Source organism: Branchiostoma belcheri, unplaced genomic scaffold, assembly GCF_001625305.1.
Source record: "Branchiostoma belcheri isolate BF01 breed outbred unplaced genomic scaffold, Haploidv18h27 scaffold25, whole genome shotgun sequence".
Lineage (NCBI taxonomy): Eukaryota > Metazoa > Chordata > Leptocardii > Amphioxiformes > Branchiostomatidae > Branchiostoma > Branchiostoma belcheri.
The window spans coordinates 1529715-1547823 of NW_017803854.1; the positions used below are offsets into that span (position 1 = coordinate 1529715).

An 18109-nucleotide genomic window follows, 5' to 3' on the forward strand; every position below is an offset into this window, starting at 1 on the left:
GTACGAGCTGGGCTGACAACAGGTGGGCGGAACCATCACGAGAGTGGGCGTTCTTCCTTTGGGGGGAAAATTTTCGGGGAATCACCTAAAAATACAAATGGATCATTCTGTGACAACCCATGGGGGGACGTCTTCCAAGTCAAAGTCAAAGGGCGATGGAGTATTTACGAACAACAAAGGGACGTACTGCGAGATTAGAATCTTTATTAGGGCTTGGGCCCGTCGTACGATCAATCTGGTCTGATTGCAAACTGATGGCAAACAGGTAAAATCAAAAAGAGACCGAAATGAAAAGTATGACGAAACTAGATCATGGTGTAATGTCTATCTTAAAACGTTGTGAATCATATATATGTGGAAATAGCTTTGTTAGACCTGTAGTTGTAGAAGACAATACAAAAGTCCCTGTACTTTTTTGTTGTGTCAATAAAGAATCAGATGTTGCTGTGATATCACTGTGGTGATTTCAGACGATTTACGTTGTATAGCCTGGTCACCAAACCTAATACATGTATAGCTCTCGAGTAGTCCTACATCCTCTCTGCACTCTCCTCTCTAAGTTTGGTAACCAATCTAGCATATTTAGTGTCTTCCTACATGCACATAGCTGGTGTGTTACGCCGAAGGGCGGTTATACCGACTATACAGATACAGACATGTATTCCTGTACCGTAATGTACAGCACCCCTTGCTTATCAAGGCCATGAATGTCTGCTACTTCCCCCTTCGGCGTACTAGCTCGCTCCCCTGACAAGGTTTTCAATGACAGTCGCCAGTCAACTTTCAGGCACGTGCTCCGGGAGCGGAAGTGCCCTGCGTTACCCGGCTTTCATGCCCCTCGTATATAAAAGACACAGAGGGAACTGTAAGTTCTTCATATCCAGCAGAAACAAAGACAAAGCGAGACGTGTGGGCCGCTGTTCCAGGTACGAAAGAATCTATCTTCTCTTGTTGACTTTACTTTTTTAATGGTGCTTTAGTGTAGAGTGACTTACTTATTCTCCAATAATGGTATCAGTGGCGGCCGACTCCTAGAAGTATAGAAGGGTGTATACATATAAACCGTGGAAGTCTTATAAATGGCATTGTAAAGGCCGAGGTTACACAGCAGCAATTTTCGTAACACGTCGGACGAGTTTGTTAGCTCTACAATTCATAAAAAGGAGAACATTTTCGGCAGCAGTGCGGCCGATGTCGTCTCATCACTTCTGCATGCGCAGTTTTTTAGAGATCGGCCAATAATGTTCGCGGTAATTTGACATTTTAAGGCCAAAAATGTGCCCGACTCTCTGTCGAGTTTGAGATTAGGCGACCTTCTGACGACATCAACAAATTTCAGATGCACAGTGCGAGTCTAAGCTAGGTTTATATGCGTTGACTCTGAGTCTGACAATGTAGATATGCTATACTGTAGACTATAAACGGCCATAGCTAGAAAAACATCCCCTTTCAGTTCCATGTTATCATGTGTGTAGAAAACAGTTATGATTACCACATGAAACAACCGTGACTACGTATACAAGCTATTCCTTTCTGACTAGCTAGTAAACTAGGCAAATAAACCATCCATTTATTCAAATGTTTGTGCATAGATCATAGTAGAAAAATCTTGCTCACAAAAAGGTTGCGTTGATATCGAAAGATACAAATGAGAAAAAAAAAACACCAATGCTGCATTTGTAATGAATATGGCGCAATACGTTATAAATAGTAAATAATTACACTAAAGGCATACTTCCCGTAACATCTGCTTGGAGATGACACGCAAGTTCCTGTCTCACGTTTCGCACTACAGAGAAGTTGGACTTTGATACAGCGAAAGTGACTTAGTGACGTGCGGTATTCTGTTCCGCCGGCGATCCTTATTTGGGAAAACAGAACACACATCGTAACTTCCGCTCAGAGACAAACACGTACGAACCGGGAGAGTAGTGGGGATTCCCGAAGTTTTGTGCGTGGGTGTTATGCAGGGATTAGGTCACTTGTTGATGGTAGCCTCTACCAGGCTTCGAGAGGCGGCTGGAAAGAGTAGAAATTGGCCAAATAGAGAGATAACATTCCATGCAAGGGAGTTGGTCCGCTAGAGAGTACATTTGTGCGGGGAAAATGTACTCTCTAGCGGACCAACTCCCCTGGCATGTTTCCTCTCTATTTGGCCAATTTCTACTCTTTCCAGCCGCCTCCCGAAGCCTGGTAGAGGCTATGTTGGTGGGTCACGCAGGTGTGCGCTTGGCGTCCGGTTTTCGAAGAACCGTTCTCGAGCGAGACACACTTCTGGGTAGTTCACGTTCAGGTGGAAATAAGTCATTAGAAGTCTTTTGTATTTTTGTTCAGTAATAAAATCTGACTCAGACATCCGTCGGTGTATACGTACGTAGCTATATAAAAGCTGCAGATTCACTCCATAGTTCCTCCGCCCGGGTATTTCAAGATGAAACTTCCGTCGTACCTAGCGCGCTTGGGAGTCAATCAGGAGAAAAAGAAGACAGGGACGATGAGTAGTAAAAGGTTAGTGGTCATGGATTTGTTGTAGCCTCCACCATGCCTTCCTACGGGGATACGGGTCCTAGAATTCGGTAAAATACGGGAAATAGTTGGCCAGGAGAGTCAGTCCCCGAGAGGGTTAATTAAGTTCCCCTTCTAGTAACTGCGCGACCGGCCAAACCTTAAGGTGGCCAAACTCCCGGCCTGGCAAATATCCAGCGTAGTTAGTCTGGTACTGGTAGATACTTGTGTTGCTGTAGAGATTTCTACCATGGCCAAGCGTAAATGCGTAGCCTAATATACGTACGCTAGCCTATGTTTTTGCCAGCATATGACGTATGACACATTCGTGACCGACCCTATGTACTACAACTTACAAGTATCAAACGCTAGAATATTGCAGATGTCTACAGTTACCGGTCTGCATGGTGTATGTTACAGTATGTTTTGTAATTATGTGCAACGATCATTAACTTTTAATGATCTGGATTGAGAGAACGGCAGAGAAAGGAACTTAGGATACATGCCTTAATAGACGCGTGACATACACTTGATGACTTTAACTTATTAAAGACGTAATCGAAACAAGGAAACGGCTGACGGGAAGTGACTAATACTAGTACTGTCAACATTGTACACGTACATGTATGCCGCAAACACACATGTACAGCGCTCGACAGAAGCGTTGTTCCATAACTAAAGACAGTTGCGGAGGCGGGGGCCTTCCCGGACATTTGTCGACACGCCTTCTATCAAAGTTCACCTTAGACTTAGAGCTACATATGGCCTCCCGAACACTGCCGAACTCCCCACAACCATAGTAGTAATAGGAGTGGGTCGGGAGCAAGGTCGGTTGGTGTTCGCCGATCGAGGTAGGCCACTGTTCGGCTGCGTCAGTGAAGGTTAGACCACGGTGGTTAGACATTGTATCCAATGCAACTGTTGCGCAATAAACATATTGACATCCAGGTAATGAATATACGCCAAAAAAACATTTACTCAAGCAATAACAAAAGTGATTTTGGAAACAGTCAAGACGTTTCAGGTTGCACCCACTACCTTTTCGTCATTGACACTGGAGAGAATAGGTCTATTGTTAGAAAAGCAGAATTGTTTTTCTGCTCCAAAGCTGTGTGGGACTTTCAAAGCTGTGTTTCAAACAGTGTTCTCCAGTGTCAATGACGAAAGGTAGTAAGCGCAACCTGAAACGTATGTTTGTAAAATCATATCCAGTTGCTTGAGTGTTTTAAACAGTGTAGACGGAAGGTGAGGCCATGGTTGGATTATGGTTGGCTGGTGTTCGGGAGTAGGTCAGTGGTCGGTGCGAGGTTGGGAGTCAAATTTGACTCAAATCTAACTCCAGTTTGATTCGATTCGCATAGAAAGGTACGTAGGCGTGGCCTATAATTAGCTAAGGAAATCTGGTCAGACTGCTCCCGAACTTCAGCCACCCTTGGTTGGTTGGTGGTCGTGGGAAGGTTCTGTGTGACAGGGGCTTTACCCTCTCTGACTGAGCATGAGAGCCAAAAAGGAAGAAAGCTAAAAAGGCTGACACTCAGGCTATTTACCCTCAGCCTTTGTATGTGGTTAATCATATCTACAGCCAAGAACATTACATAGAACCTTGCTACAACGTTCAGGGCATTCAAACCATAACGTAAATTGCCTTTTCTGTCCCAGATCTGTAAAGAAACCCCAGAAGATGGCGATCCCGCGTGCAGTTATGGAGAGGTTCCTGGCGTCTAACTTCGAGGGGGATTACAAACCGGTCCCGCTCAACCACCAGGGCAAGTACCGGCTTCTCACCGTCATGGCGGAGGACAGATGTGTCCTCAGAAGGTCAGGGTCAGCAAACAATTTTACTACTAACGTTAGTACGAAACTCTCTACCACACGGGTTACAAGCAGTGTCATCACATGTGTAATATTTCGGGTTTGGTGGTAGTTTGATGGTCACATAATTATTTTACTCACATTTAGTGAGTTTACTCACAATAAACTACCTTTGGCTATGGAAGTATTCTTAAGGGTGTGTTTGTCTGTGGGTTTGTGTGTATGTTTGTCTGGAAAAAGTATCGTTCATTACACAGGTGGAGAAAATCGCCCAAGCTGCGCCCAGTCGGTCCTCTGGAGAGGTACTTCGTCAGCGCTGTGTTTAACGACAAGCTGAAGAAGCTGATCCACGAGCAGGGAGGCTACCACGGGCAGGGCGAGCACGTCGGGAGTCATGGGTTCAAAGGGGAGGTGGAGGTGGATTCGGTCGTGGACGGCATCAGCGATAGCGCTAGTGCCAGCAGCTTTAGCCGGCAGGAGTCGGACGAACTGGATGGCACGGGAGCCGGAATTCATAAAGAGGTACTGTTATATTGATAGTTATGTTTTATGGAAAAACTTTAGTACTGGTTTTGCTCTGTTTCTTCTTCCTCTTCTCCTCCAAACAAATATAAGGTCAATGGCCTGAACCAGGCATTTGTCACCATGGTAACTGGTGTTGAGTTACATGATGTTGCAATTTTATAGCAGGAGGGATTTAGACTCCTGTCACCATACATATGAATGTGTTTGAGTAAGAATTCACAGTGGGGAGTACTTCCTAATGTATGGACCCTGGGCACACACTCAGGAGTTTTTAATTAATAACTAGAAAAGTAACAGTTGCAAAGCAAATGCATAATGTTTACCTTCGGATATGGTCTGCTCTGTTAATTCTTACTCAAACACATTCATATGCACATGTATATGGTGACAGGAGCCTAAATGCCTTCTCTGAAATTGCAACATGATGTAACCCAACACCAGTTACTATGGTGACAGACGTCAACAAAAGAGGCCATTGGCCAGGTCAGAGGTTAGTGTTTGGAACAGAAGAAGAAGAAGAAATGGAGCAAAAACAATATGTTTTCCTTTGGTAAACATAAATATTGAAAGGAATGACTATAATAATAAAATGATTGCTTATTGGTGGTTAATAGATAGTTTCTTTGCATCTTCAGGTGGTGATACCTCCCATGAAGCTGGGTCGTGTGTGGCAGACGTGGATCGAGGAGGAGGATTTAGCAGACAGTATCAGGAACGTCAGGACTTCACTCACGGACAAGGACAAAAGGTGGGATTGGCAGCATTTTTGGCTACTTTTTAGTTTACGATAAATTGATATTATATTTTACTTTTAGTTAGCGTTTGTGCATCTGTCTGTTACCAAGATTCAACTCAAGTATGGCTGAATGGATTGGTTTTATATTTGGTGTGTTAGTGGGGTGTGACAAAAACTGGACTCCCTGGCAGCTTTTCTAGGTACTGCAGTGGATATAAGGCTGAACTGAAGTCTGTATGTCCTTTGCAATACAATTATTAGAATAGGGACAGACAAGAATATTTGTATCTGGGACTAGAACAGGCGAGATCTCCTGGGGTCAAATTTTACAGTTTTATGATCGTGGCACAGAAAATAGTAGTAAATGCACAAGTATTTTTTTTTTAAACTTTTGCAACTCCTTTATTTTTCTACAGGCTCTACCTGATCCATGACCTGTTCCACAGCCAGTGTTTCAAACTTCTGGACCAGTACGAGACTTCCATGGGCATAAACGGAGGAGTAAGTCACAATCTTTGTCCATCTATTCTCAGTCAAAAATCAGAATTTTAGACCTCCATGAAGTGTTATGGGTTTTCCTGAATGTAGCACATGTCTAACCCTAGGGAGACAGGGGAACAACAGACCAAGAACATTATACAGACTGTTAGGCCACACCAATTTAATTTGTTGGTTCTCGGATTCGCCTCTTCATTTTTTTCTGATTTGCAAAAAAAAAAAAAAGATTCTGGTTCTGAATCAACTCAAAAATGCTCATATTTTGCCCCCAACAGTTGAGAAAAGTCCTTTTTCTTCCTAGTTGTTGCAGTGTTTCCATCTATCAATGCAGTGGTTTGATTAAAAGTTCAAAATTCATTGTTTAAATATTAACACAACCTTTTGTGTTGACTTAATGGCTCCTATCGTAGCATTTGGGACTATAATAGGATGCCTAGACCTGTTTTTATTTTTATTTTTTTTCGCCCTGTCGCTTCATGTTTTTTCTGACAAAATCCGAGAACCAACAAATTAAATTGGTGTGGCCTTATCAGGTGTTATTGTGGCCATTAAAATAAAACAAACAGAATGATATTAATCATTTTGGCATTTTCCGCACAGGTTTCTGGCTTCTCAAAGCTCTTCAGTGCTACAGCCAAGGCCTCAAAGGAAAGCAAGTCTGCCACCATCCTGGAGAGGACAACTGAAGCACCCATTGCATTTGGCTGCGTTCGAGTTAAGGTAAGAATAATTACATGTAACTGCTAATGGGATCTGACTTTACTGGGTTAATAAAGAGTGCATCATCTATTAATCTGGTTATTTAGTGTCTCAAATAGTGATTGATAGTCAATAATATAAATTATGATGTTACAAATTAACATCGTAGTTATGTGAATGTTGCATTTAAAATGTTTTGTTGCACATCCCACAATTAGGTCCAAGAGGATGGATCCTTGAAGGTGGTGGGAACGAGCTCTGTGACCACGATCGTGGACCCAACCCGCGGACCCATACTGCGCCCACGAGGAGGGGACAGAGGTACATTCTCAACATCTGCTTGAAATTTTCCTACCACAATACAGGCAGCTACAATTAAGAATAACAGTTAAACTTGTCCAAGAAGGCTAGTCAAGTGAAAGAAAGGTAAAGTGGTCTTCTTGGACAGGTGGCCTTCTTAAGCAGGTCACTTGATGCTTGCACCTTTAAAAAAACTGTTGGGACCAGAAAAGGGTGGTTGTTATGGCCAGGGGAGTGGCATACAGAGGTGTCCACTTGGTCAGGTTTAGCCTGGTTACCAAACCTAATATACCGGTAGCTCCCCAGTCCTACATCATCTCTTTTTGTGGAGAGGATGTAGGACTCGGGAGCTACAATTAAGGTTGGTAACCAGGCTAGGTCAGGTTTGCCTGTATATCAGCACTTTCAAAAGAGAGATAACAATTATGAGAAGATATTTTTTCAAGGCTAGTGTTGTCTAAAACAGTCAAGCTGGTTTTTGGGAAAAGTCCTGACATTTTGACTGTCTTCCCACAGGAATGGTGAGGCACATGGAGCTAGGGAGGCTCGGCAGTGATTCTCCATCTCCTCCTGCAAGTGATGATGAAGACTGCCCACAAGTACAAGGTACAGTACTCCATCATACAGCCAAAAACTACCTGCTTGTTTGTGTATTGTCCCTTGAAGGAACCGGGACAATACAAACAAGTTGAATAAGTCACTGTCTACAATAGATACATGTGTCTAGGCCTGTCAGTACAGGAACTATTGATCCTAATGGGATGAGGAAGCCGAGGGTTGCATGAATAACCCTATACAGTTTCTGTGCAAGTGCCAATTCCAAGTATTCATAACAATCCCCTTGGTTTTAAAAACCCAAAGTATTCCCCTGAAGTCTGAAATCTCTGCTTTTTTGTTAGTAGATGTTCTACTGTCGGTTGAATATAATTCTGGTCCCAAATGCATGAAATAAGTAGACTGAGTGCCTTTTTAGCTTTCATCCGCTCCCCACAATCCACTTTCTGGCCGGTAGAGGATCATGGGGAGCGGACAAAAGCTAAAAAGGCTGACACTCAGGCTATGAATTAAGAATCGTAAGTCTGAAGTCTCTGATTTGTTGTTCCCCAGGATTTGTTCGTAGGAAAGACGTGCAGTCCCTGGGGACCAGGCAGGACCCCACCCTGCTGGACACCTTCAGCAGACTCCAGGCCCTGGCACCTGTACTGCTGGAGGCACAGACACCCGAGGATCTCGTCCCCCTGGTGGAAATTGTAAGTACTGCAGGTCATCAAGACATTGCCCATCTCAATGAGCAAGCTACTAACTGTCGAACAATGTGGCATAAACCTCTTCTTGCCAAGTTTTGATGTAATTAATACGAAGCTGAGACGAAGCCTAAAGTACAGCAACATAAAGGTTAACAATGCATGGAAACAACCATTAGAAACAAGACTTTGTACTGTCACACTGTATACATCAATAGGTTATAGGGGAGATATATAATATATATAACCTCCTTGTATACATGTATCACAATAACTGTAAAATCTATTCAATGCGTTTACTTTCCTGGTGGTCTTATTTTGCAGTATGAGCAAATTTTGCCATAGTTCAGAGTTAAAACAACTCTATTATACAATAGAAATACTGTAAAGCTAAGAGGCAACCACAAAAAAACTCGGAAGTAGAAATGAACTTACAGTTGTGTAAACTGTGTCACAAAATGACGCTAAATTTCTTTATGGACCATAATTTTTTTCCACAGCTGGACATTGCGCACTCAGGAGAGATCCCTGCCACAGAACTAGAAATGGTTCTGTCGTCTGACCAGCGGTTGTTGCTCGCGGAGTGCGGGATCAGGGTGGCGGACAGAGAGGGGAAGGAGTGCGCCCTGTACTTCACAACAAACAGCGAGCCCGATTTCCCGCAGACCGTGGCTAAGATCGAAAAGTACGGAGAACTCCTGGAGGATATTGTAGGTAAGTTGATGAAGATGATTTACTGGTTTATTATTATTTACAACACACATGCCATTGCAGCCTTACATGGCTGAATTGGGGTATGATACACATTAAAATTTATCAAGAATGGTTCAGCAACTCGACAATAAAAGGTAAAACACTATTCTTAAACCTAGACGTGCTGCAGCTAAACTGCGTGAAGTTGTCCGTTGATCTCAGATCTCTGCCATGTAGGCTTCCATGTTTAGGAGGTAGCCAACTAGAAAAGTTGTCATAATGGTTTATCCCCTGATCTGTTTAATCTCCAAGCTGATCTTTTGGTGGCTGCAAGACAGTGTCAAATTGGAAAGACAGTATCAAATTGGCTTTAGCCTAGCAGTATCAAATTGGCAAGATAGTATCAAATTGGCCTTAGCCTAGCAGTATCAAATTGGCAAGACAGCATCAAATTGGCCTGGTACATGTAGTATCAAATTGGCAACATAGTATCAAATTGGCATGGCAAACTCCATTTGGATGGCGAAAAAAAGATACCAGAACAAAAAAGAAAGCCCATTCAATAAAAAAAACTTTGTGTTACCTTCCTCTGACATCAGGGAGCCTGGTGCATAGAGGATAACCAGCCATTTTATTTCCACGTATTTGTAGCCAGACAGCTCTAATTCAACATGGAGCAAAAATGGCTCATTCAACATGACTCCAAAGTATGGTACTTGACATCAGAATTTAGCGTAAAGCGAAGCCAGCCAGCCAATTCAAACATAATCTATAGTAGCTGCCTTTCTGACTTTAGAATGTTGACAATAACATCACATGTGCTTTTGTTGTTACAGAAGAGGGAGAGAAAGTCTTGTTGGTTCTCAAAGATGTCTTGAGGGGAATGGAGGTGCAACAGCTGACAGAAGGAGTGGACAACATGGGTGTACACCAGTCTACAGCTCAATAGACACATCCAATGAGAAAATGGCTATTAGCAGTTCAACCTATTCGGCAGTGGCTGCATGTCTATAAAATATTTAACTTTTTACTAGTACATTTTTACATTTTATTTTGCATTTCTAAAATTTGAGGGGGGTTGGTGGGACTATGAGATTTAGAGACTTGGTTCCTTCTGACCGTAACACAAGATAAGGACATGTAAAAAGTACAACAGACACAACTTCAACTAGTAACAATACACTCATATATATTTGTAAGTTTGTGAAACAATGATGATGGTATTACATAGGTTAATCTGCTGTCAGCACATTTCATGTAGAAATATGTAAGTTGAAAAAATGATTGCAGTAGTGAAATGTGCCAACATTGTTAGAGATGTCCTGCATTTAAATTAAATATTTGTTGTTATAGAAGAAAAGAAAATATTTGTATATCAGCTCTTCTTTCCCGTCTTGTCCTTGCTGTCTGCTTTCTCCTTTGGTTTTGCTGACCTGGCAAATTGCTGGCAAAGTGGTCAAGGAAGATAAATTGTAATAAATACCAAATCATTAACATAATAGTTGAGGCTGATTCATGCACTTGCTTGTAACAAATTCTGAAGTAATCTGAACTAAAAGTAAAAATGTTTATACACTATTAGTGAGAAGGCACTGTATATAGACTCGATATAGTATAGATTTCTGAATTGCAAAAAGGCTAACCATGTTTAAAATCAAAATCTAGTCATTTCTAAGTCATAGTCAGGATAAGTGTTTTAAACCATATTGTGTTATTTTTAATAATGCGTATTCATGTTAGTAAGTTGTAACTTTGGAACATCTACTATATTGATGTTATGTCTTTACATTCATTCAGCCACACATGTGGCTGAAAACTGTGGACAGTTTTCAAGTTGACAATAAACCATTATGAATTTCTAAATATATGTGTCTTTTCCCTAAACTGGAAGTGAACAACAATCCAACCAACCATGCAATGGCAGCCATTCTAGAGAAAACTTTACCCACCCAAGTGAACTACATGTACAAACAAAAATAGGATACCAAAAAGAAAAATTTGCCTTACTTGCCCGCACACACTAGTTGGGGGTCTTCAGAGGATGTCATCCATAAGATTAAGTCAGTGTGGCCTTACAATAAGGAACTTTGAAGACATGTTTTCTTGTGTATGTTTCCCTGAGTTTCCACACAACTTAAAACAACTAAAAATTCAACCAAAAAGACAATGACACCCATTCTAGAAAAAACTTTACCCATCAAAGTGAACAACAAACTGAAAAAGGATGACAACCTATGGCTGTCCTGTTTTAGTTTAGAATCTGATGTTGATTGTACAGAGTGTGTTTGTTTGAATTGATTTTCAATCTACCCTTTGTAAAATCGGCACACACATAATTCAGGGTTGTGTTAGCCAATCCCTGCTTTTGTATGATTTGTGTCAAATTGAATTGAATAAATTGAAATTAAAAAGGATACCACGACGAGGGGTTTGCCGTTCAGCTCAAACCCGTTAGTCTCCCTGACGGCTTTCTGCGCCGCCTTCTCCGTTGGAAGTCCGATGAACGCCTGACCCTTCATCCGACCTTCCTTCATCAACCTGACGTCAAACCTGAAAAATTCAAATCAACCAATGACAACTTTGCATTTGCAATGTATTTACTTGTAGTGCAGTTAACTGAATATTCTGAATTTAAAGTTAGCTTTGTTACCAAACCTACCTTAGCTGCCAAGTCTCTTTTGGGGAGAACAAAAGCTTGTAAGCTAAAATAGGTTTGACAACCAGGCTGAATTTAAGGTAGATTTTGGAAAATAATAATAATAATTGTTTATTGATTGATCGATGAGTACAATCTCTAGCATGTGGCAGTGCAACTAAAAAAGTAGCGCTGAATTGTATGCTAGTGTTTAAAAACAGAGAAACAAATATTGCACAGTTAACAAATAGACAACTAAACGAGTATTTCACAGTTAACATATAGGGAACTTAATAAGTGCGTAAAATGAGCTTAACAATATTCACAATATCAACCAATAAGTTATCAATATCATCAGTGTAAACAATGATAAGACTTACAGAAAGACAGTGAAAATAAGATAAGACTTACATTTCTTTCTCAATGTCATCTTCAAAGTTGACATATCTGCCATAGATGAATCTCAAGTCCTGCAAACAAAGTACAATAAACTCAGTTCCTATATTGAAGTTTGTGGTTGGAACAACTCTATAGTATACTTGTACTTATCATGAAAGTTCATCTGTGTTGGTAGTAATCATAGTAAAACGTTAAACTTTATTCCAACACACTATTTACAGGGAAAGTATTTACACTTAATAGAGATGGTGGACGATATAAACTCCCTGGCACTTTTGATCAATTGCTTACGTCACGTATCAGTAAAGTCTCGTGTGAATAAGGTCACGTGTTTGTAAACCGTAACTCTCGTGACATCACGATGTGAAGTGATTGGTCATTAATTGTCCTGATGAAGGCGACAGTGGTCACTGAAAATTTGATCCCTGTAAATAGTGTGTTGGAATAAAGTTTAACGTTTTACTATACTTGTACTTGTGATACAAAACACCTTTTCACAAGTTTTCTATTTAACAAATGAACTGGTGCAATGTTTTTCAGAGTTAACTGATGTACATGTACCCACCTTCTCCTCTGTTTGTTTTGCAACATTCTTGATGTACAGGCGACAGTTGGGCTCCCCTGCCAAATAGTTCTTGAACACGGAAAGCTTTCTTATTTCTGTGTAGATGAGAAAAGAACTGGGATTAACAACTTTGTACAATGTATCTATAATATAAATAAAAAATTTCATAAGTCAATATGTTATCATATGTCTTATTCATGATATGAATTGTTGGGCCTGGGAGCCTTCTATTTAGCCTGCGTGCCATCCAATTTGTAACGGCTACCCCAAAAAGATTTTTCAGGGTTGCCGTTTCAAATTGGATGGCACCTAGGCTAAACAGAAGGCTCCCAGGCCCAACAATTCATATCATGAATAAGACATATGATAACATATTGTTTCATATAAATAAAACAAAATTTCATACGTGGATATATTTTCATATTTCTTACTCATGATATAAACAGATGGCACCCAGGCTAATAAATTGTGCTTCTCTTAAATTATCCATAAAGTCTAACCCTCAGAAGACGGGGAACAACAGACGATAAACCGGACAGTGAGTGAGTGAGTGAAAGAGTACTACTAGTCTAGAAGTAAAGTTGTATTTAAAGGAGTACTAAAGGGCAGACGGGAGTGCTATTTTCCGACAGCAATTTTTTTAAAGTAAAAAATGCATATTCCTTAACAGTATACGATAAGGCTTGTAGCTAGAACTTTGCAACCTTGCTATAAACCAATGATTAGCCAGGACTGTTACAATCCAGGCTATTGTTTACATTAGCACATGATAAAAAAAAAAAAGGCACCCAGTAATAACGTAAGTATTAAAACGCATCAAATCCAGGACAAACTGGTTTAGCAGTGTAGTTCATACACATTCTGCCAGAGGGCACTCACCGTCATGCGAGAGCCTGCCCCTCCTCAGCTCCCTGCTGGAGATGAAGTCTGTGCTCTCATCCTCCAGCTCTTCTTCCTCTTCTGTTTCCATGGCAATGGGCGGGGGCTCAAACTTGCCGAAACCAGACATTTCTGGAGTATCCTGACTGGGTGTATCTTCTTCTGCTGTTCCTTCTTGATCATCTGCCACTAGAATCATACATACCGAGTCTTTAGTATTTTAATCATGTCTTTAGTAAATTCGTCACCATGCATGAACATGTACAATAAAGCTTTAAGTATGCACAAGTATAATAAAGAATTAGAGGCACACGTTTACTTCATTTAGTGTTTACAATAGTTGTCACACAAATACAAAGGATACTGGGTAACATCACTAACTATAAGCTACAACATGTACTTCACAACATATAACCCAAGTACATAGAAAGGGGCAGGTTAGTTGCAGGAAGACATCAGAAATACCTGTACAGCTCCAGGGCTGGAAATACCACCTGCATTTGCAGGTTAGTGCAGGTAAAATTGGAGCTGTGCGGGTATTTCTGATGTCTACCTGCACCTAACCTGCACTGGTCCATGTACTGGGTATATGCAGGTTAGTGCAAGTAAAATTGGAGCTGTACAGGTATTTCTGATGTCTACCTGCAACTAACCTGCCCCTTTCTAACCTGCATATACAGATGGTATTTCCATCCCTGTGTTTACATATCAGTACATTTAAATAAATGTTGTCCCTTTACCTTCCTCCACTTGTCTCTCGGCCTCGATCGCTGACGGCAGGTTCAGCTCGATCCTCTTCACCCCCACCCCCTGGGGCTGATCAAATACCTCCTCGGGGGCCGGGGCAGGCTGCGTGGGGGGCGGGGGTGCACCAGGGGGGTGAGGGCCTGCAGTCTGGGTCTCTTGTGGGGTCGCTTCTTTCTCTGCTGTGCCGGTCTCTTCAGGCCTGTAGTTTGTGCTTGGCCGGGGATCCTGAAAAAAATTGATGATAAATATTGTGGATTTCAGTTGTTTTTTTTATTTAGATAAAGAACAAAGAACAAGCACATACATGATGGCACACTTAAGTTCAAGAATTTATATCAATGCCACTAACATTACCGATAACAACTGAAATATAAAAGAATCAATTTACAAAGAATACTTATACAGGACACAGACAACCTATGTTGTCAACTCTACTTCATCCTTGGCTCCTATAATTTCCTTTCCTTTCGCAGTTCAGTCTCAGAAGACTGAAGTGCCAAAGGAAAGGAAAGGAAAGGAAAGGGAAGGGATGGGAAGAGATGGGAAGGGAAGGGAAGGCTCCTATAATTATCACTACAATAATCATGAGATTCCAATACTTTGCTAACTATTTTCAGAGATGACAAAAGAGACTCAATCTAAAAGGGGCTTGCAAAAGAGAGACAGTAGTAGTACAGCAGAAGGCTGATTCACCACTCACCCTGTCTGTGTTTCCTCGTCACTCTCCAGCTCAGACTCACTCTCACTCATCTCCTCCTCAGCCAGGTTATCATCTATTACATACTGCAGCTCTGTGGGCTAAAGGGAACAGTAGACTGTGTTACACAAGCTCTCGCTATCTGTATCTATACAGCCAGTTTAACTGTCCCTCGGTGTAACACACAAGCTTCACAGGCAGCTGGCTACATTACACGACTTGTTACATCTAACCTTTGAACATCTAACATTGTTTAAAGCTATCTTGTGACGATGCCCTAATTGTATTTGGTGGAAGTGAGTTCCACTCAAAGATAGTTAACGTTATAGGGAAAAAAAATTAGTTTTAGAACATCCGGAAGGATATCAAGGAGTGTGGTCTGTCCAGTACAGACCCACAGGACAGAGCTAGCTGGAGGCGTGGTGTCCAGAACAGCCGACTGCTGCCCACCCCTGGGACAGGGAAACCGGCAGCAGTATAATCTAAACACGGATAGTGAGTGAGTGTGAGTGAGTGACACCTCAAGCCTTGATTGATAACTCTGAATACTTGAAGGCATGATTATTTCTTGCTATCAGGGGCTGACTGGGCCCCCTGATCAAGCCGAACCAGTGCCCACCCCTAGTATTTATTACCATGCACAAGGATCAATGTTTGATCTTATACTAACTATGAAAGCTACATCTAGAACTATATAGCACTTACTAGTGGAGGTTGTTGAGTAAGGGGTCCAAATGGGGCAGGAAGGTTCATCTTATTCATTAAATGTAGCACCTGGGAAGGGATCAATGAAGAAAAAAATGTCTCAAGTCATCCACAATTGATACATGTTGTATAGGAATACATGACTTGTACAATTTTTAAGTCCATTGATTTCGAATAATGAAGTAAGTTTGGTTGGTTTTAAATGCAAGAAAACAAGGCAGATGTCATACACTGACCTGGACATAGAGTTTGGGTACAGCTGCCAGGGTGTTGGCAATGTTGTTAAGTATGGAGGCTGTGGGAGGGGGATACAGGTAGTTCAGTCTGGGGTTCATCGCATACTGCAGCCTGCAAAAAAAACACATTCAAGAATATCAGATCACCACATGAGAACCTTGTTTTATTTCATCACCACAAATCATCAACTTGAAAGTTTTACATCAAAAGGAAAAATACATTTCTTGATGTTTCTTTTGTATGAAGCGAATTCAGAAACAAAAGCGTGCATCATCTTTCTACCTCATCTTTCTACCTTTTAAGTTAGTTTCTGCTGATGCTGTCCAATTTTTTACTCACCCCAGGGAGGAAGAAATGGCAGTCTGGGGAAGTGCTCGTCTTTGGTTGATTTCTGCTGACTTCTTGTCAGCTGTGTTATCAGTAGACTTGTTGTCTTTCTCCTCTTTGACTGTTGTTTCTTCATTGTCCTTTATGATATGTGTACATCAACAAATATCAAGCATTTTAGTGATTAAAATTCCACTGGTAAAGGTAAAATAGGATAGGAAAGCATGCATGCAGAACATGCAGATTGTTTTTTTCAAGCTTTGATCTTATTGGCCAATGGTAGATGTAATTAAATCATATCTTCCCACTTTGCACTGATTTGATTGGATAAATGTCATCACTACCTGGTATTGACCTGATTGGAAGACAGTCATGTGATCATGACCTGGTGTCACTCTGATTGGATAAAAGTTATGTGACCATCACCTGGCATTGATCCGATTGGTTGAGAGTAATGTGATGACAACCTGTACCTACCTGATCTGATTGGACAATGGTCATCTGTTTCTTGTGGTGTTTCTTGGCAAATTCTACCACCAGCCTTCTGCCGAGAACTTCCAACTGGTGCAATCTAGTCAGAGCCTGGTGAAAGACAAAAAAAGATGTTCAGTGCTATCATGAAAGTTTATCTGTATTGGTGGTTACATGTTGTTCAAACACAAAAGAGAAATACTCATAGGAAATTCAAACTCTACTACTGGATAAATTACGGAGATAATATCTGGATGTTTCAAGTGACATCCACCACTCTTCTTCAGCGTCACTAATGAACTAACAGAACTCGATAAACCATATATGAGCAACAAAAGAGAAATGTTTTCACCTAGAGCTTACGACCTAACCCAGTGTTGATGTTACACTTTTGAGAAGCCACGTGACAAGTCTCACTGGGTCTGTCTGTTGAAGAAGACCGGAGTGACTGGTCGAAAGCTCTAGGTGAGAACCTACATCTATATTGTTTTGCTAGCTATAGGTTTTTTTTAGAACTTGTAAATTCTTTAAGAAGTTCTGGTTCACTGTTTTATGTTGTGTTGTTGAACTGTCTGTCACATAGTCTTTGAAATTGAAAACAAGAATGTTCATACCCAGACAATTTTCTCTGTGTTCATCACTTTAAAACACAAACCTTTTCAGCTGAATGGTGATCCGTGAATGTTGCTAAGGCAGTATGTTTCTGTGATGGGGGAAAAAAAAACAAGTACAGTACTGACATTTAATCTTGTTTGACGTAACATCAAGTAAGGAGTGACGATACTAGGTGGGTCCGGGGGCATGCTCCTACAAAAAATTTTGAAATCTTGACCCTCTGAAATGCTATTTCTTGCATTTTGAGTGGCACATTTTGCTGGCAGACTAAGCTTAGTTTAATGACATATGTTTCCATATCTTTACATGCGAATTCTTATCCATAAAAATGACAGATTGGGCAAATTTTGATAGCCTGGTTACCAAAACGATTATAGCTCCCGAGTTTTACCGCCTATTTGCAGAGAGGATGTAGGACTCGGGAGCTATAATATTAATAGGTTTGGTAACCAGTCAAAAATTTCGAGCCCTGCTATAGCAAATTTCATGCAGATGAAAGCCAGTTTTCTCACCATCCTGCCCTTGTCTGACATACACTTGACGCTCTCGGCACCAAAGTGTTTCAGCAGGCCCTCCCTGTCTGCAATACTCAGCTCAGCAGATAGGTGGCGTACTATGAGCGTGTTCGATGTCTCCTCATCAGGACCCATGTTTATGATGCTTGATATTGAATCCCTATAAATTAATGCAAAAGTCAGAAAAATCAGCTTCCCAGGAAGTAACATCCGTGTCCATAATATCACCTGGGTCCATAATATTGCCACCTTGAGAAAAAGTGTGCGTGCATACCTAGGGTATGTTGCAGTAAAATATCTTAAAG

General features: G+C 41.1%; 2 protein-coding genes across 3 annotated transcripts; one reads left to right on the plus strand and one right to left on the minus strand.

Moving 5' to 3' along the window:
* Positions 1-802: 802 nt before the first annotated feature.
* On the plus strand, positions 803-10528 carry LOC109471465. Of its 2 annotated transcripts, none has more exons than XM_019770795.1 (11): positions 803-926; positions 4165-4323; positions 4575-4839; positions 5478-5590; positions 5995-6079; positions 6677-6796; positions 6994-7096; positions 7592-7681; positions 8183-8325; positions 8820-9033; positions 9849-10528. In XM_019770795.1, the coding sequence occupies exons 1-11, from the start codon at positions 832-834 to the stop codon at positions 9959-9961; spliced, it is 1500 nt and encodes a 499-aa protein (XP_019626354.1). In that variant the 5' UTR covers positions 803-831; the 3' UTR covers positions 9962-10528. The 2 variants fall into 2 exon arrangements, with proteins under 2 accessions (XP_019626354.1, XP_019626355.1); XM_019770796.1 differs by lacking the exon at positions 803-926 and adding an exon at positions 2267-2508 and having other exon boundaries at positions 9849-10527.
* On the minus strand, positions 10356-17960 carry LOC109471594 (RNA-binding protein 40-like). The gene is made up of 12 exons (XM_019770943.1): positions 17802-17960; positions 17330-17377; positions 16681-16785; positions 16216-16343; positions 15876-15987; positions 15636-15708; positions 14231-14377; positions 13491-13673; positions 12612-12706; positions 12059-12117; positions 11430-11562; positions 10356-10456 (listed from the first exon to the last, which is right to left on the minus strand). Exons 1-12 carry the CDS (start codon positions 17937-17939, stop codon positions 10388-10390), a joined length of 1290 nt encoding a protein of 429 aa, XP_019626502.1. The 5' UTR covers positions 17940-17960; the 3' UTR covers positions 10356-10387.
* Positions 17961-18109: the final 149 nt, after the last annotated feature.

Coding starts and splice junctions, on each gene's coding strand:
- LOC109471594 (XM_019770943.1), bottom strand. CDS start 17,939: ATGGGTCCTGATGAGGAGACATCGAACACGCTCATAGTACGCCACCTA. Junction 15,709..15,875: donor TACCCAAACTCTATGTCCAG/GTCAGTGTATGA, acceptor ATCCCTTCCCAG/GTGCTACATTTAATGAATAA. Junction 10,457..11,429: donor ACGGCAAACCCCTCGTCGTG/GTATCCTTTTTA, acceptor CCACTTTGCCAG/CAATTTGCCAGGTCAGCAAA.
- LOC109471465 (XM_019770795.1), top strand. CDS start 832: ATGCCCCTCGTATATAAAAGACACAGAGGGAACTGTAAGTTCTTCATA. Junction 4,324..4,574: donor GACAGATGTGTCCTCAGAAG/GTCAGGGTCAGC, acceptor TTCATTACACAG/GTGGAGAAAATCGCCCAAGC. Junction 4,840..5,477: donor GAGCCGGAATTCATAAAGAG/GTACTGTTATAT, acceptor TTGCATCTTCAG/GTGGTGATACCTCCCATGAA.